Genomic DNA, 22,878 nt, shown 5'->3' on the forward strand with positions numbered 1-22,878 from the left:
TCAGTGGGTGGACCAACCCCTCGCAGTCCTGACTTCCTTGCTCATCTTCTTCCTCCTTCTGCTCTTCAACTGGACCTTGGGAGCTCAGTCCAGTGCTCTGATGTGGGTTTCTGTCTCTATCTCCATCCGTCACTGGACGAAGGTTCTATGATCATATTCGAGATATTCATCAGTGTGACTATGTGACAAGGACAGTTCAAGCACCCTCTCCTGTCTGTCCAAGGACCTAGCAGGGTACATCCCCATGGATACCTGGGATCCCCTCTAGAGCCAAGTCTCTTGCTAACCCTAAAATGGTTCCCTTAATGAAGATATCTTCTTCCCTGCTCCTATATCCACCCTTCCTCCATCTCAACCCTCCCACTGCCCCAAGCTCTCCTCAATCCTTCCCTTCTTCCTTCTCCCTTCTCTCTCCCCCTCTCCCCTTCCCCCACCCCACTCCCATTAGGTTCTATTCCATTGGTAAACAGGTAAGCTTTTAAATAGTGTTTTAAAGTTATGTAGGATCTTGGACATTAAGGTATTTAAATTTTTGAAGTGTGACTGACTTATAATATTTCTTTTTTTTGCAGAGTGAGGTTGAAGATTTATTCAGGGGGTTATGAAAGGGGAAAGGGAAGACGGGGGAGGGAGAGAGAGGGGAAGGAGAAAGAGACAGGGGGGAAGCGGGGGAGAGAGGCAGAAGCGAAGCTGCCTCTCTGAGAGGAAGATGGAAAAGAGAATATTTCTTGAATAACACATGAACTCCACGAAGATTACACAATTCATTGTTGCTTGTCAGTCTCAGTAATTGAGGTAAATAAAAAGACATGCGTGTCTCTCTTCATTAATCCCCAGTTAAGGGTGACGTATGCATGATGCCTTCTTCCAGCAATAGGCCCGGTGAAATGACAGTCGGGTCAAACCATTTTGTCCAAGGAAAACGTGACAAATCCACCTGCCATTACACAGTTGCTCGTTTTTCTTTTCTGGCCAAATTTGTGTGATTGAGAGGGGGTTGCTTAAAATACATTTATTTTTACCCCAACAGCAGTTTGGCTGTGTATGGCCAATATAATTAAGATGTATAATTGGACAACATTCTTTTATTATAATCATATCAAAATTCACAGAGAAATGTTTTGTTGAGCGAGATTTTCATCAGGACCTAAATCTCATTAGCCACCTCACTTATTTCAGCTGCATATGACACAGCTGAGCTGCCCCTTGCCTCATTAACAGACAGGGTACGTCATGAGAACCCTACTTCTCAACTTTGAGGCTCCACAGATTCGCAGTGGGGCTGGGTAATCAAAAACCAACACAACTTTAGGGCTGGAGAGATGTCTTAGCCATTAAAGGATGGATCATAACTTAAACAACAGTTATCTTTCATCTCCTTGACCAATGTAGATGTACTTTTGTGCCCATCAGAAATGTTCAAGTCACTGCAGGCTTAAAAGTACAAAAAAAATGGGGCTGGAGAGATGGCTCAGTGGTTAAGAGCATTGGCTGCTCTTCCAGAGGATCCAGGTTCAATTCCCGGCACTCACATGGCAGCTCACAGCTATTTATATCTCCAGTTCCAGGGACCTGGCACCCTCACACAGACCTATACACAGTCAAAACACCAATACACATAAAGTAAAAAAAAAATAATTTAAAAAGCTTTTTAAAAGAGTATAACAAAAGAATAAAGGCCTACTTTCCCGGTACTTAGCAATAGATAAAGCATTTTGATTAATAGATCCCCATAAGGTCATAGAGTTTTAAATTCTCTTTAATAGTGGGGGGCAGTGGCTAGTTACTTTAGCAATGTATTGCCAAAGTTGATTATTGCTGTAAATGCTTACTCGACATTATTGTTTAATGATCACATTTTGTACTCCTTGACTACTTACACCAACCAGTAGCTTTGCATACCAGTGTAGGGCAATAGTTTTCATGGGAGACAATGTCAGCTCACTAGATAGCCACAGATATTTGCTATGATGATTTAAACCTTCTAAAACAGAAGCTGTCCTGCAAAATAAATCATTTATTTCCTTTAATAATTCAACAGATCTGAATTATCTAAAGCACATGAAGATTGAGTGTGAATCACATGACTGAAAAACCATGTGATAGATGATACTGTTTAATTGTGCTTTGTGCACTGAGTGAGTTGACATTTTGAAGTTAGGTGTATGTCCTTACTTACCAGCTTACTTCTGGCTAAGCTTTTTCACCAACAGAACAACCTTAAAATCATGGCTGGGTATTTTAGTTAGATTTTTATCATTTCTGCCTTTCATAAATGAAAAGACTTAGATAAATTAACCTGAAGATTAAGATTCTTCTCAGGCCTGTGTCTTGACAGCTATTTAGGGCCTGCATTAAAGAATAATATCTAGCTTGCTAGTGATGGAGCAGGCCCCGTCTATCAGTCTGCATATGGCTCTCCCTGGCCACCTATCCACTATGGAGCCTCGGTGCCCTGGCGGGAGTGCTCAGAGTGGGGGTGGGGTGTCATTGCTTCACCGCTCCAGCCAAAGCTTTGCTTTTCAGGCTCACTATACACTGTGGTAGCTGGCTTGATGGGGATGAAGAAAGCATGCTGCGGCTTTGAAACTTCTAACTTCTACCATGTTTATCTGTGTGCTAATGAGCTTTAATGTGCACTGGAAACAAACAGACAAACAAAAACTGCTGCCCATCTTTCTCATACTTTGATGCGAACATACATTCATATTACACTCTCAGACTGCCAATAATAAGTACTTGACATCTAAGCCTTCTGGTGTTGTTATTTCTCCATTTTACACATAAGGAAATGAACCCTATTTACTTACAATATTATCTAGTTAGTAAAGAACAGTACCTAGGAATTTTGAAACAAGGTTAATTTAGTTCTGATGTGCTTTGGTTGGCTTTAGATATAACCCCATGGAAAGACTGAAAATCTAGATGTGTGGGCACTATTCTTGCCGTAATAAGCAATTTCTTTGACTTCTCTAAACTTCCATATCTCCCTGTAGTTCACAGTAGAGACACCCAGTGTTTGAAATACCTAGTACAAGGCTCACTGCTTGGGAAGGACTAACTTCACTATGTCAATGAAAAGAAGCAATGAGAAATCTTTAGTATATTTAACTGGCATTTGAAAGGGTGAGGTAGGAGGATTGTGAGTTAGAGGCCAGTTTGGACTTCATTGAAATCTTAAAATTATAACGACAAAAGTTCCATATTAATTACTCTTAGCTTAATGTTCTGCGTGGACTTGTATCATCACCATCAAATTCACATGCTGAGCTTCTGACTCGTAGTTACCCAGAAAGTTCAGACATAAGGCCATAGGAGAGCCGAATGGGATAAAATGAGGTCGGACAGATGTTCTATCAAATCCAGTATGATCAAAGCCTTCTCAGTCAATTAGGACACGGATGTACAGAGGAATACCATGGGAAGACCGGGAAGACCGCCATTGACCAACGGAAGAGTCCCCCAGAAGAAAGCAGCCCTGCCAACCCTTTGCATGCATATTGCTGGCTTCAGCAATGTTCACAGATGAATTTCTGTCTTTGAAGCCACTCTGTCTGTGGTAAACAGCCCAATAAACTAACACAGGAGTGGTCGCTCGCTACTTCCTGAGGAGTTTTCCTCTTGAAAAATAAGAATTCTCTTTAACCACTTGTCACAAACCTGTAATCCCAGTTATTTGTGAGACTGAATCAAGAGGTTTACAAGCTTGGGACCTGTCTAGATTACAGAGCAAGTTCAAGGCCAACCTGGGCAACTTAGAAACTTTTTCAAAAGGGAAGGTAACAAAAGGTCTGGAGACAGTTCAGTGACAGAATGCTTGCCTAGTGTGAGTGAGGACTAGGGTTCTGTCTCTGCCACTAAAAATAAATCATTTTTAAAAATTAAAAATCTAGACTGTAAAATCAAAGGCAAAGCCTGCAAGGGTCAATTTGATTTATTTCACTATTTTATTGTGCTAGAATCTTATCACCCCAATAGAATTTGACCAGGCTCATTAGTGAGGGGTCTGCCACGTTCTTCCGTTTAGCGCCCATCTTTATGACAACAGCATCATTTCTGAAGGCTAATTGGAGTAGCTTTCTAGGCTCCTTCATGGACATTCTCTAGCATACTGTGAGAATTAAAAGCCTTTTCAGAGGCTTACTAAATTCACTGTGGATAGGGGCATGAGAAGTGGTGGCAGTGCACACTGTTATGATGCTAACAGGGGAAATATGTGCATCACTGAGGGAAAAACCAAATCTCAAAGAGAAAAAAAAACTGAAGAACAAGTTAAACCGCATCCAAAGCATTCAAAGGAACTGTCTACGGTGAAGGACCCTATTACCCTCAATTCACTAAGTACTTTTCACGTGTATGTTCAGCACTGTGAGGGAAAACAGAGTTCAAAATGTACCTTTTCAAATACTTCTTAATAAGATATGGGGGAAGGACAAGGATGCAAGCAGCCATGGCGTCATGTAGCCTTTGATAAAATCTGCAATGAAACGAAACTGTAACGGAATCACAGAACATGGCGTGAGTCACTGGAGCTGGGGCGCTAGAGGAGACCTTTGGTGGGAGCGGCGTCTATGTCAGCTCCGATGGTTGGCAGGTGCGTTTGTACAGGGAGGGACTTTCAAGCCAGGTGGATTAATACAAGGGAAAAAACAGATGTTGGAGAACACAAATCATGTTCCCCGAGAAAGCCCAAGTCTGTCCCACTGATACGAGGAGATGCAATGAGAAGCTGAGCCTGCACTTGAAGTCAGAGAACCTGGTTTGAGTCTTGTGTTCACCATTTACCAGATTCATGACACCAGTCTTCCCAACTCTCAAATTGCCCATCTGTGGCAATCTCCACATAACAGAGACTATTAGGCAATAAAATCTCAGTAACTGTTAGCTAAACCTAAATACTTCAGAACTGACTCTGTAGGGAATGGTAAATGAACACAATTGTGAGCATGCAAATAAGATAATGTGGAACGAATCAGAATGCAAGAAAGAAGATGTGAGTGGCGAGTTTGTAACAGCACAGCTTTGAGGCAGGGCTCGCCTGAAGCTGGGCTGTGCTGGCGTGGGACAGACTTCACTGGAAAACAAATGCCACCGGGCCATGCAAAGTGGGTTGTGAAATAGTGTTCAAAAAGATCCCCGTCCCATGTTTCTCTTTTTATTAAGAAATGGCATATCTTCTATGGAGCTACTTCTGTGGGTTCTCAGTTTGCAGATCTATCGAACAAAGACTGAAAATCCTAAGTCTCTCTAGAGTTCTGCAATATTCCATGGATCTTTACATCAGTAAGACTTGTTACCTGATTAGATGAATATAATTAAAGTGATGGATATAAAGGAGAGAGAAAGATTGAAAATAAAATGAAGTGGAAGTTCCACACACTAATTAGTGGAACAGGAGATATCATTGCTAACAATATGAAAGAAATAAAAGAACAGTTTGGGGGAGATTGCGGTGGGGAAGATTAAGGATGTTTCTAAAGGTTGAAAAGCTATCCTTCACTTAGATGTGTGATTTTATGTGCATTGTATTATATACCAGGTAAACACACGACTTGACAACAAACATGTTTTCTCTACAGATTCTTTTCATTGGCGATTCCACCAACAGAGGAATGATGTACTATCTTATTGAGAGACTGAACGAAACCCTGCAGGAGTGGCAGAAGGTGCACGGCACTAAACTGTATCCTGGTGTCAACGGGGGGAAGACTTTGATCAGCTACTCCTACTACCCCCAGTTCTGGATAAGCCCTTCACTGAGACCAACATTTGAAAAAGCGCTTGAGCATCTCTTGCAAAGGTACAATAGCGCTACTATGCATGGCAAAATTCCACCATTTGTGTAGTCGTAATTGCACGCTGTATATCAAATGTGCTGAAAAGCTTAGATATCCGCTAATGTGGCTGAAAACGAGCTGCAAATGACAAGGAAGCCTTGTGATCAGGAAGCCAGGCATGGTTCATTGAAATGTGAGGCAGTCCGGTTAAAATGTTTACCATCTGTTCTAAAGCAACACGTGTTGTTTTTTCTTTCTGGATTTCAGATCACATCCCCTAGAGAATACTGACCAGACAGTATTGGTTGTTGGTGGTGTTCAGTGGCTCAATTCCAATCACCTGCAAATTATTCACAAGGTTTTAAAGAGGTAACTCTGTAGCCACCGTCATCCATGTCTTTATCTTTTCTTTGAAAGTACCGTGTATTTAACCAAACTTTACCTAGGGCTTATTTAGAGGGCAGATGTAGAATTTAAAATTAGAAATTTAAAGGCAATTCATATTTCAAAATAATTTTATATTCAATCAGGGATACTTCGCACCTTAATTTAAAACCTATGTACTAATTAGGTGTGGTAGTACATACCTGTAATTCAAATGTTTAGGAGGTTAATGTAAAAAGGTAATGAGTCCAAATTCAGCAGTGACTACAGACTAAGACCTTATCTCATAACAAACATACATATATATTGAAAGTAATAAGAACAATGTCTAATACAGTCTCATTGCTATATAAGTGACTTGGGTGAAACAAAGTGCTTAATAAATTTAAGAATATTATTATTATTAATCATTATTATTAAATAATGTCTATTAGCACACAAAAATCTATCTACAGAAAGTCTTGATATATGTATGACAAGAAAATAAAATAGGAGTTTAATCCTATGGGCAAATGATCACATTCTAAATTGATTCTGTCATATATATTTTTATAAATAACAAATGCATAGAAATGTAACTGAAGTCTTTTAGTTTAAAGTTCTGATTATTTTCTTCAGGGAAAACTTGCTCAATATCCTAGTGATCATCAAAACTTTGGGGATTGGATTTCATCTGCCAGTGGACGGGGTGCATTTCCTAACACAGGTAAGCCATGTCTCCCAGGCTGCATGAATTGACGAATTTTTGATAGGAAATGCAGAATGCCAAGAGGCCTTCTACAATACTCACCAGCCTTCATACAAATAAAAATCGTATGCTTAGGAAACATGATTACAAATATATCCTAACAGTTCCTGCAGACCCGGAGACCGTAGTTCATTCATGTGCTATAAATAATACACCGAGTTCAAGGAAGAAAATAAACAGCTATGGGAAATAGCACTAGACTCACAGACAAGAGAACTTGTGTGTTCACCTTTGGCGTTTATAATAAGAGACTTCTCTTCAGATCCACGCTGAAACCACAAATGAAATTGTCAATATCAGTGAATCTTTTGGGAAACAGCATCTGATGATACACGTATCTGAGTGATATACCTGTTTCTTCATCAGTTGGATATCCACAAATGAAAGATGCCTCTGGCGCGTTTTTTTTTGTTGTTGTTGTTGTTGGTGGTGGTGGTGGTGGTGGTGGTGGTGGTTGTTTTTTTGTTTTGTTTTGTTGTCGTTGTTGATGATGATGTTGTTGTTGTTTGTTCATTTGCTTGTTTGCTTTTTAAGAGACAGGTTTTCTCTGTGTAGCTTTGGAGCCTGTCCTGGAACTTGCTCTGTAGACCAGGCTGGCCTCGAACTCACAGAGATCCTCCTGCCTCTGCCTCCTGAATGCTGGGATTAAAAGTGCACCACCACTAACCTGACTCTGGCCAGTTCTTAAAGACAGTAAATTTGTCTCACCACTAAGTATAAAAATTAGGACAGAAAAGAACAACACCTGTAGGTTAGAAAACTTTACTCCAGCTCAGAGACTAGCCAAGTTTATATGCAAGTGCAGAGTCATGGTTCAGGGCAGACTGTCCATTTAATATGTAAGGAGGTTAAGATTGCATTTTGTTGTCTGGGCAGTAGTGGCACCCATGCCTTTAGTTCCAGCACTTGGGGAGACAGAGGCAGGCAGATCTTTGTGAGTTCAAGGCCAGTCTGGTCTACAAGAGCTAGTTCTAGGACAGCTAAGGCTGTTACACAGAGAAACCTTATCTCACAAAACAAACAAACAAAAACATTGCCTTTTGTCTCTGTCTTGAGACACTCTAGCTTTTTCAAGCATGGAGTGGGATCCCCCTCTCACTGGAAACTTTGCCTTCCTGCATGCCAATTATCTCCAACACAGGAGAGCTGTGTTCAAAACTCCGAATTCATCACAGTGAGGCCATCTTGGCTTTGGTTAACTTAAAGTAAGTTGAGACATCAACCTCTAGGGAATAGAAGGATTTAGGGCAACTGGGAATCAGGAGGGGGGACCTTGATAGTTTTTTGCTGTGAATTAGGAGCTGGAATCATTTTAATGTCGTTCAAATGCTTCCGGTCAGGGCTGCAATTCACTCCTGAGACTCGGGAGCACCACGTATTTCTGTTCTTACAGTGTTCCTCACAGCATCTGATACTTATGACCCTCACTTACATCTAGGTTGTTAGCTTCCAAGCATTTATCCCCTGCGTTTGCTGTATTACAGATCCTGTGTTAAGATTTCACCTGCCCCCAGAGCTGTGGTATAGCTCAATGAGTCTTTATAAACAGAGTGAGGGACAAAAGATGAGGAAAAGAGAGGCAAAGAACAGAAAGCAGAAAGCGGCCACAGCAAGGGAAGACAGCGCATCATTCACGTTCATAGCTGTCCAAGAGGGACCTTTGGCCTCCTTTGTAGACTCATCCCTTCTCACCAGAGTATGGATGTATATGTAAATGAGGACAGGGTTGTACACATACACACACACACACACACACACACACACACACACACACACACACCCCATGCGTGCCATTCTCTCAGTGACTCCTAAACCTTTCGATCAATGTTTCCCCTTCATGGATCATATAATCCCATACCTACCTCCTCACCTTGTAACTTCCTCAGACCCATCAAGTATTAACTTGTGTCATTTTCTCTGGGACTGCGTCTTTAAGAGGTCTTTCTATTCACTGACTTTATCGTAAAGAAAACACTCTTCTTCAGGAGCACGCAAGCCCAGCAGAGGCAGCGACAACAACAAAAAAGAAACCATGATGTGCACCACTTCTTTTATCTGGCTTTTGGCTTAACAAATGAAAGCAATTATTTGCCTTTTTCTAACGAAGAAAACATCAAGCATTCCTATTACCTATCATATTCCTATAACATTATATATTATATTCCTACTCTTATTATAAGTGGGGAAGGGAGGGTGATTCCTTCCCTGTGAGCTGGGAGAGTCTTCTAAGAGCCTCTACAGCCTCTTCACAAGAGGCTTGACAGAATGAAAGAATGTGCTGGGGAGATGGTTGAAATGGTAAAAAGGAAGCGTTAAGAGCAGGCAGGAAGCATTCACAATGCAGTCCGATGAATGTCATTGAGTTTTTACCACTCATCTACTGAGTGGTCAATGTCCTGACGGTTGTATTTGACACGGTGTCTGATGTGAAAGGAGAGCATGCAGGCTGCACTGGGGAGGGGGAGGCTCAGAGTACAGGCCGGTTTTGAGAAACGTAACCAGGCCAGGGGAAGGTCTTGGAGACAGAACAGTTGGTGATGCTGTCCCTCCCGGACAGAGTGAACCTGACCTAGAACTCAGCTAGATTCCGACATTGCTGGAAACACAGCAGGCAAGGTGGGAGGAATACGATCCGGAGAGGAAACGGATGGAAATCCCACCCAGTTTTGCTGCTTTCCTCAAAGCATACTCCTCCTCCATGTCCAAGTTTTGAGTAAACCTCACTCAAAACTATTCTGGAATCTTCTGTGCCATGGTCCACTTGCCCCCCTTCTCCTGGCAGTTGTTCCCCCTGGCATATTTTTCCCTACTAAAGGATTACTAATTATGGATATACCCACTTCTCGATTCAATGTGCTGAGTTTTCCAAGCACAGATCACGCACTGTGTACCCTTCCATTCTGTCTCTTAGCAAGAGGCTAAGCAAAGCTCGGGGGCCAGTTAATATTCAAGGGTCTTAATTAAATAAAAACCCATTAAATGGAGGTCTACTTTGTGGTAGGTAAAACACCACTTTGCAATTTGAGAATTTTTAAATACATTTACAAGCAATAAACATAATTGTTTTTAGGTAAGGAAGACATTCATTTATTATTGTGTCATCTACACATAAGCATTTATGCTTGTGTTTTAAGATAAGAAGGGAATATTTTATTTTAAAAATTGATATGAAATGTATCTCTCAGTACAACCAATCTCGGTAAAAGAAGGTGAAATTTATATAATGTCTGAGTTACTAAATTACAAAATAATCGTTTGTTAATCAAAATCCTATGTCTCTTGCTTGATAATGCAGAGTGAAGTACGAAACTTATATAAAGAAAATCAGAACATTCTGGAAGCTGCCAAAAACTACGGCTATGAAGTAGTAGACACATTCACTATCACGATGGGACGACACAAGGAATTCCTGCAGGGCAATTGTGGATGCCATTTCCATGAGGTATTTGTAATGGAGTTCAGAGTTTTGTAGTTTGGGGTTCCTGGGTTTAGTTTTGTTGTTTTGATCTTATACCTTTAATGTATTGTCTGTGTTATTTTACATGAGAAAAAAAAATGTCAAAAGGAAAAAAATGTCTAAAGTTGCTATGACTATCAGCTTTGTGAAATGAAGCGCTAGAAATTAGTGTTCAGACATGGTAAACCCAGAATCTTGGGTGGATGCAGCAGAAAAGACGTGGAAGTCTGAAGAGGGCTGCCTTTTCCAACAGACTTCACGTGTCCCTTCCACCAGAAACCACGTTGAGTTTATTAAGATCGCCTTCAGAAACATCAGGGAAAGGTTAGTCACAGGAAGTTGTGGTTCGAAGGTATCTACATCGCTGAAAAGTCCAACCCGGGGCGATAAACCACAGAAGCAGCATTCCCAGAGTCCCTTGCTCAACAGACTGGCAGCTCTACCAGAGTCCCCTCTTCCCAGCAGTCCTCACTGCTGAATATAACCTCCCGGGCTGGGCTGGAGAACCCGGAGGCTCCCTTGTATTAGCCACGTCCCCCACCTGCCTCTAGGAGGGAATGCTTCACCACCACTAAAACAGGAGTTCCCTCGTCAACCCTCCGTGGATGCGTGCCACTCAGACCCCAGTTTACCTTCCCATTAGATCTTGGTTCGCTCCACCTGTGCTTTCTTGGTTCCCCCTTACAACCCAGATCGCATTTAGTCAGTTGGCTGATGAGCTAGAGCCAGTTTGTGTCTGATTCTGTTTATTTATCTAGCTGTCTTCATCCCTCTTGGTCCCCAGCTCCTCACAGGTACCCCAAAGTCATTAAAACGGTGGTGTTCTCTATGCTCTGCTGAGAAATTCACATTACCCCCCCCCTCTCTCTCTCTCTCTCCCCCTCCCTCCTTCCCTCCCTTCCTCCCAACCTCCCTCCCTCCTTTCTTTCTTCCTTCCTTCCTTTCTTTTATTTTTTATTTTTTGCTTGTTGGTGGGCGGGATGTTCAAGACAGGGTTTCTCTGTGTATCGGTGTCTGTCCTGGAACTTGCTCTGTAAAGCAGATTAGCCTCGAACTCACAGAAATCTGCCTGCCTCTGCTTACCAAGTGCTGGGATTAAAGGCGTGCACCACCGCCGCCTGGCCACATCATCTTTTTATGTGACCAGTGACAGTAACTCTCTGAGAAGTGAGAACCAGAAGCCATGGTGGAGAGTGTCTAAGTTCTGAACAGCCATCCTGAAACTTGGCCATGTTTTGGCATAGCCGATGTGAGGTTGCAGTGTACTGTCCACTAATCTCTTCCATAAGAAATATACCACCGTAGAGTGCTTGTTCTAGTTTAGAAAACTCCATGCTTAGAAATACAAGTTCAGATAGTTCAGGAAAGAAAAAAATCAAAGATCGAAAAACAAACAAAGAAAAAAAAAACCCAGTGAACTATCCCAGGATCATAGTGGGTCACAAAAGCAAGCCAATTGTCACCAAACTCACAGAAAATTGGCACTTTAAAAAACAGCATGCATTTTTTAACCTCTTTTAGAAAATGTTTCCTTATTTGTGTTTATATAATGTGTCTTCAATTAGTACTCTGAAGGAAGGGTGTGTGCTTTTCTCTCTTTCAGCATCAGGCTCCGACAGACCAAAAAGGAAATGTCTTCCAAAGGCTTGGAGCACAGTTCCAATTAAAACCAGCGGATGTCCTCCCCACATGATCATTATTACATGTGTCTGCTGTCACAATGTCAGTTGGTTTATACTAATAGTCCTGGAATTTGAAAACCACACACACACACACACACACACACAAAGAGTCTTTGAACCACTAGCAGTAGGATACTGATTTAGAATTACTTCTAGCAAAAGCTATCTTTAATTTACAAGAGAAGATTTAAGCATGGCAGGTAAAATATTTCACGTATGAGATTATAAAATGTTCCTATAGCAATCATACACAGATGACTTTCTCTTGACTTTCTTCCTAACGTACACTGCTTTGACGGCAAACCCTGTGCGTCTCCCACCAATGAAGTCAGCTGATTCCTGGGTGCCGAAATCCATGCTCAAACTCTCATGATTTCAATGAAGTTGGCTTCCAGGAGCATTTGTCATTGTCGATACAATATGGAGTTGATGAGGTCAGCTTTCCAATTGGCCCTCTGCACAGGGTCTCCAAACTCAGTCATTGATCATGATTAACAGCAGTTTGCGCACTTGTACCTCACTTAGGCCGTCTCTCATGATGACACTGACATTTTATAAGATTTCTAAGGTTTTACATAGTGAAATATTAAAATTCTACTGAGTCTCATCTTTTGCTTCATGTTTATTTTATAAGATTAGCCAAAAAAGAGGGATTCACCTTAAAATAATAGCAAAAAAAACAAGAAATGGTAGTATTAGAACCTTAAGAATTTTAGTGCAAGAATTTTATCCTCTGGTGTTCAATTAAACTGTGTCCACATACACTCAAGAATACTTACAAGGAGTTGGTATAGTCATTTCAGTGAGACCTTGACATCTCATTGTTCTGTGGTCAGGATTTTACTGCAGACATAGCAAACCTGCTTCTGGGAACTTGTCACAGGTGAAACGGAAGTTTAGAAAGCCTCTTACGTCTGTCAAGGGATCGAAAGAGAACAGGCTGTCACCGTGAATCTAGAAGCTGTCTCCAAATGGTGCGCTTCCATCTTGACAAAAAAGTCCTCCCTGATTAGCAAAGCAGGTGTTTCTTTTGATGGGCAGAAATGGAACCTTATTTTCCCCATGTTTATTCAGGACAGCAAACAGGATCCCGGACACTCTTACCCAACAGAGGTTTCTGATGGTGCCTTTCACTGTGTGGCAAACATTTACTGTGAGAAGCAGAGACCTGGAAACTATTTGGTAATATCAGCCCAAATCTAGCTACAGAAAGGGCAAAGCCACAGCAGTCTCTGGGTGGTTTCTAATCAGCCTATTCAGCTGTGCAGGCCTTAGGTAATAGCTTTAATGTCTGGCAAATGTGACTGTAACTTTTGACTCAGGCGACAGGGAGCATATGGCATTAAGACCCAACAGGTTGCCTTGGTATGCAGACATGGAAAGAAAAGAGGAAGGAGGTTCGGTTCTCTGTTAGGGATGGTTTTTCCATGATTCTTTAATCTTAGTATTTGAGCTAATTAAATAAACAACATACTGGAGCTTAGAAATAATGTTTTTCTCTTAGTTTTTCACATTTCAAAAATTCAGTGTCTAAACACTACAAGACCTGAAAACAAATAAAATACCTTTGGACTGAAGATGTAGCTCAGCGATAGGACTATTGGCCTTGTGTGTATGAATCCCTAGCTTCAATCCCCAGCACCAAACACACATGCACACATACATACATACATACATACATACAAACACATACATACATGCATACACACATACACACATACATACACACAAACACAAACATACACACATACACACACATACATATACACATACACACATACACAAACACACACACATACACACAACATACACACATACATTCCTTAACTTCATCAGTCTAAAACTGAAAGAAAAAAAGAACAAAGTCAATATATAACTGAAAATCTCAGAACTCAACTATTAGCATGGATTTTCTTTTTGTATCTTTTAGAACTTTTTAAAAACTAAACATAATTGCATCATTTCCTCATCCCTCTTCTCTTTCCAACCATTCTCCTTCCTACATTTCCCCTCAGTCACTTCCAAGTTCACAGCTCCCTCACATATATAAATACAACCTGTTGAGTCTGCTTAGTGTTGTTTGCATATACATGACTCCAGGGCTGACTCCATGGTTATTAGAATAACAATAAGGGGCTCATCTCTACAGTCATTAGCTGCCTGTAGCTTTTTGTCTAGGGATGGACCCTGTGAGATTTTCTCCCTCCTCTTTAGCGTACCTATTGCTGGTGTTGTCACCCATCCAGGTCTTCCCTAAGCAGCTATGTTGTTGAAGTATACGTTCCCTGTCATTTTTTCAGAGACACAATCACATACTTGGCTTCTTGGTCCTCTGGCCCCTCTTTCATAATCTTTCCTGAGGCTTAGGTATGGGGTTATACTGTAAATGTATTCGTTTGGGCTGCATGCCCTATGATTAACTGTTCTCTGCATTTTGACCATTGAGACTTTTTGTGATGAGAAAGGGAATCTTCCCATCTGCTGGAAAGAGAAGCTTCTTTGATGCATGATGAGAGTTAAACTTATTCGTGAGTACAAGGAAGAGTATTTAGGAATTATGCTGGCTTCTTAAGGTCACTGTTGGAGGTTCTCCTTTGAGATCAATAGCTTCACTATCCCCGGGTAATTGGCTAACTTTCCAGTAACATGTGTGATTTCACTCCTGTGGGCCTTAAGTCCAATCAGACAGGTGTTGGTTACCACCTAGATATCAGTGCCGTTATTGCACCTTTATGGCTATCTTACCAAAGCGTGGGTATTTGTAATAAATTACTATGACAGATTTCTTAGAAAATGTTTTTAAGCACTCTAAAACCTCTACTACTGTTGGGAAATCAGCTGGAGAATGCATTACAGGATTGCAAGAAGCATCTGAAAAGCCATATTCCTCAAGGCCAGACTCAAATCCCCTTAACCTTTGTTCTCACTAGTATGCCCTGTACTGCCACGTACAAACTGAAGCTTTCTGCTTATCCTTCCTTAAAGCTAACAGCCCAGTCAAGCCAGTTACCTCACCCTGTTTACACTTGAATACTCTCCTAAGCCTTTGCCCTGCATCCTGTTCCAAATACATCAGCCTTGTTTATTCTTTCCTGCAGCCATCCAGCATTTGTTTAGTGAGTCCACTTCTTGAGCTAAACAGTAGAAAGTAAAAACAAATAAGGCACATTTGTTCCCTGGCCTGAAGATATTGCTAATACATAAGTAATAGAAACCCGTGTGACACAATATATAGAGTAGCATGTTAGAGATCTGCAGAAGCTATGGTGGTTATATCAAAAAAAAAAAAAAGGTGTAGGATGTGGTCTAAAAATTGGGTTAACTTCCCCTTTAAAAAAATAAAAAACCTTCTCAGTTGGATTGTGGAAGAAATAGATCTAGGGATGAAGGCCATTCTGATTCTATGGAACAATGAGCCATTCTGAAATGACATACTGCTCTCATAAAACCACAAGCAATTCTGGGTTTTGCTAGATTTTGTAGAGCATCACTAAAACGGGGGAATTGGGAAAAAAGTAATCAAGGACCAAATCATGGTGAAAGCTTAACATTCAATCCTGTAGGTGGCACTGAAATTCTTAGAAGGAAGAATGAGGTAGTAATGTCTTTGCCTGAACAAGTTAGAACCCAAGACCTGAGAGTTGTTTCTAAAATACCCGCTGTTCTTGCAGAGAACCTAGGCATGATTCCCAGGTCCCACACGATAGCTCACAAGTGCCTGCAACTCCACTGCCAGGGTATCTGATGCCCTCTCTAACTAGAAAATTGCACCCATGTGTTGCATATACATGCAGTCAGGGAAACACTCAGGAACATAAAGCAAAAATGAATAACATCTACTTCTAAAAGGTAGGACATATAACCAAATGTAGAGAGAACTAAGCCAAGAGCGTAAGTTAATTTTTCTAGAGGTCCTAGGAGAGATGATAAAAGCCTATTACAAAGAGGGCAGAGGCAACAAGCCTAAAGCAGAAGTGGACAAACACGAGCTCGATTTAAAGACTTAATCTGTAGGTTTTATCTGTGGAATGAAGGAGTGGGAAGAATCAAAGGGGGACTCCTAACTTGCATGACTGATTAAAGAGCCAAGACAGCAAGGGAGACAAAGAAGAACTGAGAAGGTATCAGCTTAGGGAGAAGATGACGAGTTCAATTTTCAACATGTTGCCTTTGCGATGCCTGTAGGACATCCAGGTGCTGTTCTGAACGGGCAGTTAGATCCACAGGTAAGAAGATCAGGGGGCAGGTTGAGACTGGAGGTAGGATTGGGAGTCATCAGGAAATAGGCAATAGTTGGAGCTATAAAAATAGATCAGGAAAAGCTTGGGGAAACGTGACAAATGCAAATTTCGAGCATGAACTGTGTATGGTTTATGTAGTCTCAGGAACAGTCCGACCCTGGAAAGTCAGAGTAAAGAATGCTCAGGACAGAATGTCAAATGTAGTAGACACTTCATTTCAGATAAGGACTTTGAAATCCTCGGTGTTTTGGCAGCAACAAGGTCCTATCTGACAGTGAAATGTATAATAAGATACTGGGGGCAGGAATGAGGGGGCTATCAAGTGTAAAGATATACCAAACGGGGGGAAAAAGTACTTCACGTGACCTTTTTATCTAATAAAAGGGGGAGGGAGAAGGTTGGGTTTATAAGAGAAAAGGAAAAGCCTTCATCATATCTGTTCACTCAAGAGAAATAACCAAGTTAAAATACAGACAAGATTGAGGTTGTTGAAGTGATGCCGCCCTCCACTCACAGGGGCAAGGGGTCAAAGTCACTGGGGCAAGGTGGGGGAGGTGGGTGCCTCTTCTTCTTTCTGGTTGATTTGCAGTGGGTTATCTTGATGTTTTCTTTTCATAGCTTCTAGTTTCCAGTAGTAGAATACTAGTAAGACACGTCTTTCCCATTCCTGTACCCCCGCTCCCTGTTTTGGAAACTGATTGCTGATAGTTCCTTCTGTATAAACTGACCAGGACTCACTCCATTAACTGCAAGAGATTCTCACGTTTTCTACAAACAGATTAGATTAGAGAGAGGGCAGGGCCTGTTGGCAATGATTTAGACTAGAGGCCAGTATCCGGTGAGGATGAGGATGGATTTATATCAGAGGACAGTAAATGCTGAGCATGGATTCATTAGCCGTGAGAGATCTCAGGCCTTTCTCAAATGATTGGGTGTAAAATGTTGTATTAAAGATAGTACTCTAACTTTCGAACATTTTATCCCAAATGGAACATCTTCATCAAACCCTTCCCTTTTGGGCTTAAGAGACTATGCAGAAGAGGAGGTGAAAAGATTGGAAGGACCAAGGGGGAGGGATGAAATCAAGGAAATAGTGTCTTCCGGATGTAACACTCTGGGACAGATACCCAGATGAGCCCACAGAGACTCTGACAGCTTGTACATTTCTTAGCCAGATGGAGTCTGCTGCTGAGACAGAAATGGACATGAGCCCCCACCCTTAATCCAGAAGCTATCTCCAATTGACAACCACTTGCAAAAAAAAATTGAGTTTTCTTCCATGGTATCTCACTAGATATATAAACCACACTTAAGGGTATGCCTCATGCCTGGCAGTAGACAGCCAATACAGAGCACACTCAGTAGTGGTTCTATACATTTTTTTGCCACATATTGCTTTCTTTGGACATTAAAAAAATCTTACTGGTGCTTGTATGTTATGGTTTCTAGTTTTGTGTTACATTTTGTTTTTATTATTATTATTAGCATTATTGTTTGTGAGGTAACTATACATCCCATGCTTTGCAATTCCAGGAACTAGAATGTTGGCATGGCCAGGAACGCTGACCCCTCTGCATTTCATGTTGCATGTGGTAGATCATGATGTCTAGAAGTTCATTGCCAACTTTAAAGAATCTAAGATTCTGAACTGCCTGGAGTAACACTGCCCATACTGTTTTATGCTCTGTCTTAATGAGGACAGGATCTATATTTGAAAAATACTATACCTCTATGAAGCATGACTAATAAAAACTCCGAGACAGCTATTGGGGTTTAACCTGAAGACCAGAAAAGCAAAGCAACCAGCCATGGTTCTTACCATGGCCTCATTCTGAAAATGGCGAGTCTGTCTCCAGGGAACCTCAGAATGAGAATGAGACTGAGAGCTGTCTCTTCCTCTTTTATAATCCTCTCTAGTTCTGGGATTAAGGGCGTGCACCACTACTGCCTGGTTTATATGGCAACTAGGGTGGCTACTGGGATTAAAGGTGCACGTCACTGTGGCTACTAGGATTAAAGGTGTGTGTCACTGTGGCTGCTGGGGTTAAAGGTGTGTGTCATTGCTCTCTGGTCTGTAAGGCTGGCCAGTGTGGCTGTTTTACATTTCTGATCGGCAGGCAAGCTTTATTTATTAAAATACAAATGAAATGCCACTCCACCTCTACTTTATGGATTCTCAAATAATATAAGTATACTGGGTGATCTCAAAGCCCTTACAATAAACAAAGTTGAACGCCAGCTATGAATGGTGGTGCATGCCTTTCATCCCAGCATTCTGAAGGCTGAGACAGGAGGATGACTGAGTGTAGGAATTTGAAACATAGAAAGATGACAGAAATCATTTTTAATTGTTGTCTCAACAATTGATAGTTAATGTCTAGATTAGTTACAGTTAGTTTTTTTCAAACTCTTTGTAACAAGACAGAACTCTCTTTTTATTCCATGTGTTCATTTACATGTTCAGTATAATACATGAGTTAAAAAGTTTGATCTATTTTTTTCAGAGATGGTACTTCAGAGAATGTCCTTCATATCTGCTAAATGGGGGAACTAAAACATCCTTATTTCTTACGCACTTATTCTAAAGATTCAACAAGTCAGATCCAAAGTACAGCCATTGTAATCAGGAACTACTATTTGCCTCCCATTGCAAATGGCAAATTTATCCGTAGGTACCTGTGACCCATAGGTGCTGTGAGCCTCCCTGTGCTTTGCCCCAGCACAGCCTTGGTGGGAGCTCTGGGAATAGTGACCACCCCACCATCACCCCCAACGACAGCAAGCCCTGTTGTTTTTTTAACAACCATCTTCTCTTGCGTGCGCCACTTTAAGAATAGCTATTCACATCACACTGTAGATGTTGGAAAAGCGGGCATAGCGTCTAAACATTGGGCATGGTGGGAGGTATATAAACATTTCTCTTCCTTTTCACTTGAATTCCTGTGAAAAAGACTCTAAAAACAAAGTTATTTACCTCACCCCAAAGAACTCATATTATAAAATCTGACTTAAGAGGTAAGGGAAACTACAGTGTCAGATGCCTAGGGAAGAGAGGCACCAGAGGGAACTCACGTATTGTCTAAGTGATTACAGCCAGATTTGGTGCCAAACTCGCCAGCCACTGGGTCCTTTCTCCAGGTTTATGCAGTGAAGAACCTGTATCCATGCTCACAGCCCGTTACGAGTGAGCTGCAGAGTTGGAACAGAATGCACAGGTGTAATAAAGAACACTTTAATCTCGAGACTAGAGCGATAAAATAAAGGTAAAATTAATATCTGGCCAATAGCGCTCTTCAACCTGTCCCCAGGCCTCCTGGTGTGCAGCAATCATAATAAGGCTGCAGAGGTCTCCTGATGAGAAATGACCAGTGTGGTCAAAGCAAATGCCTCAAGGGCAGCTGGCAGTGTAGGACATTAGTCACATGAAGTCTCTCTGAGTGACAGTTTCATGCTTTTGTTTTGTTTTGCTTCTTTGTTTTTGAAACTCCCTGTGACTCAGGTTTTCTAGACCTCGTTATATATTCCAGACTGGGATCACTCATGGGCATCCTCCTGTATCAGCATCCCATATACTGGAATTAGAGGCCTGAGAAGCCATTTCCAGGTTGATGCCTAAATCTTAAATTTAATTTCTAAGCTCAAGAGAGAGAGAGAGAGAGAGAGAGAGATGAAACAAGCACCTAAGAGTCGGCTTCCAAGCAATGTGTGTAGCTAAAGTACAGTAGGAACCCTGTTTGTAATCCGTCAGGCTAAGGGAATATTTGAGTTAAGGACAGGGAATCATTGGGAAGGTGCCTGAGAGTGCAATACAGTAGTCTACAGCCCTGTATAATCCAACTGCTCACGTTAAAAAACACAGTTTGTTCCCAGAGCCAAAGCTGAGGACCTAGAGGTGCGGTTCTCCACCAGTGGGTTTCAATTCCTTTGGGGGTTGCATGACCCTTTCACAGGGGTCACCTAAGACCAATGGAAACATCAGACATTTCCATTTTAATTCATAATAGTAGCATAGTTACAGTTACGAAGAAGCAACAAGATAATTTGATGGTTGGGGGTCACCACGACATGGGGAAGTATATTAAAGGGTCGCAGTATTAGCAAGGTTGAGAACCGCTGAGCTCTGGATTAAGCTCTCGGAGAAAGGATTATGAAGGAGGTATTGTGGAAGACAGCAACAACGTGCTGGCTGGAAATCTGGAAAACCCCAAACAGAACAAAACCCAACCCTTACAAAATTTAATCTTGTGCCCTAATCCTCGGCATCTTTGTCTCATTCAAAACTTGGACGCTCTTGAAGCGATACAGTTTTGAATGTGCCGTAATTAAATATTGGGGGAGCGCGTGAAAGAAAAGCATTCCCTGCTATTTGCCAAAATTGTGTGATGTTCTAAAATGTAATTAGAAATTAGCAATGCCAGCTTCTGACTGTTTCGTGTTGCCTTCGTCTGATCCCATTTCTACGGATTCTTGGGCTTCTTTTTCAGCTAGTCGTGATGTGGAGCCAGGTTAGCATGCAGAGTGACTCATAAGCAGACAGTACTTCAGCAGCACAAACTTGTGAGACCACAGCGCTTTTCCTAGGGTCATTCCCGTTCTCCAGCCTTAGAAAACGGTCACCTCGTTGCTCTTCAGACCCCATCCACGATCCCCATTCAAGCTTGCGGTCAGAACACCCCTCTGATCCTGTCCAGGCAAGTTCTGGAACACTTACACCATGGAAATTGTTTCCTATTTTGTTCTCTGAGCCTGGAACCACATCAAAAGTTCCTTGGAGGTTATTCAGGTCGAGATCAGTCTTAGGGAAGGTATTTGCTTGTCGCATATCTGCCTGACACGTTTCGAGTTCAGCAAGCCTGCTCTTACTGCACGGACTTTTGGAAAATTCAAAGTTATTTCAGATGTAGCTATTAATTACCATAGCAAGACATTCATTCTGATGAATGTTTATGTGAAATCAATTTTGAGTGTCGAAACTGCCCGTGTTAAAAGTTGCAATGCTAGCTTTATGGTGTAACTTAAAAGAACTTTCCACTTGTATGGAAAGTCTTTAAAGTCATAGGTCAAAACTAATCAAGCTGAAATGTGGCATTTCATACTTACCTGGCAGAGGAAATAGCATGATCCCAAAGGTGGTTTTCCCAGGGTGAGCACCATCCATTAAACTCCGGATAGGCTGACCCCTGTGATTTCTCCAAATGAAAGAAACTCAAATGCATTGATTCTTGGTAGTGGGGGATTGAATCCATGCTCTCCCCTGAATAACATGAAGTAAATGTGGCATTTATGCACATTCTAAAATGTCTATAGATAAAAATAAAGGAAGACCTATGATTGCAAACTGAGAGATGTCTCAACATATTTAAAAAAATTATGGAAAAATAGAAGTTACTTCCAGACTGCAAAGGACAAAACCTCTGTTCTCCCTACACTGAGTCAGGCATCTGGTAACTGATCTCCTGTGGGGCTTTTATATTCTCGCCACATGGAGTTCCACTCCCCGATTATCCTAAGCACCGCAGTTAGCAGATTGACCTGTCAATTCCTGTTGAAAGACTAGCTTTTACCTGAAAATAAAGTTGGAAGTCCACAACTGTGACCACCATATTCTAGCCTAGATCTTCGCTGTGATAAATCTTTATTATAAGATGTGTTAAATGGTAAGACTTTATTCTATTCAGCAATGCCATCACCTTGATAGGCTATCGTGTTTTGGGAAGAACAGTTGTCCTTCTGATTTGTCTGAATTTAAAATATAGTTCACAGCAGCAAATTTAGGAGATAGGCAAAGTAAAGAGGTAAAATGACTCACTTTGCATTAAAGAGGGCAAAAGATTTGTTATTTAATACTCCTAATTAAATACTGCCAACATTTACCAAATCATAAATGTGTATGCCATGAACTGTATTATTAACCACATGAAGTGGGTCCTTTCCTTGCTAGGTAGACCCATCTACTGTCCCCTGTAGCAAACATAGAGCAGCGTTAGATACGCAGCTTATTATTAGTCCCTGGCAGAGGTGATCTGTGTGCCAGTGAGTCCGGACCCTTTGTCCTGATTTCGAGGTCTAAATCTTTCATTGAGGATTTCTTACAGTGCCCTTACACTGTTTATTGCCATTGCTAATAGGCAACCTAACGTTTGTGTCGCTAGCTGCTCTCTTTCAAAGCAACGCCACACTTGACACATCAGTTGGATTTTAGCAACCCCACAAGGTCCTCTGACTTCTGGGAGGATCCCAACTTGGCTTGTTTCCACATGAGATCAAAGGAAAGGACTTTTTACTATACAGGTATCAAGCATCCTTTTTGGCATAACATTTCCAACCCTTAAATATGTAACTAAATTACATTTTCTCCACTCTCGAGACTGAAACTAAAATAAGATGATATTTTTGACATCTGGAGACAGCAGTTTGAAGGCCGGATGCTGGTTTTTACAAATAAGTTTAAAGAAATAATGGGCATGGAAACAGATTCTCAGGCCTACCATAAATTAGCACCAGTCTTCTTAATGTACTTGGGAACTATTTATTCCATGGAAACAACATGATGCCTGACCTTGTAGATCTGGTCCCAGACAATGTCTTT

At 41.4% G+C, this 22,878-nt stretch overlaps 1 protein-coding gene and 1 non-coding gene across 3 annotated transcripts in view; both read left to right on the forward strand.

Annotated features, from left to right (window-relative positions):
• The window catches only part of Cped1 (cadherin like and PC-esterase domain containing 1), a 271,573-nt gene that overhangs the window by 241,130 nt on the left and 7,565 nt on the right, over positions 1-22,878 (forward strand). For both annotated transcript variants that reach the window (XM_038318771.1, XM_038318772.1), the window contains 4 exons: positions 5,580-5,800; positions 6,045-6,146; positions 6,780-6,867; positions 10,205-10,351. In XM_038318771.1, the coding sequence (XP_038174699.1) occupies positions 5,580-5,800; positions 6,045-6,146; positions 6,780-6,867; positions 10,205-10,351 (558 nt within the window). The remainder of the gene's footprint in view (positions 1-5,579; positions 5,801-6,044; positions 6,147-6,779; positions 6,868-10,204; positions 10,352-22,878) is intronic.
• LOC119808595 lies at positions 21,382-21,546 on the forward strand. The gene has a single exon (XR_005284517.1). It is a non-coding gene; the product is annotated as a U1 spliceosomal RNA (small nuclear RNA).

Source organism: Arvicola amphibius, chromosome 2 (assembly GCF_903992535.2).
Source record: "Arvicola amphibius chromosome 2, mArvAmp1.2, whole genome shotgun sequence".
Taxonomy (NCBI): domain Eukaryota; kingdom Metazoa; phylum Chordata; class Mammalia; order Rodentia; family Cricetidae; genus Arvicola; species Arvicola amphibius.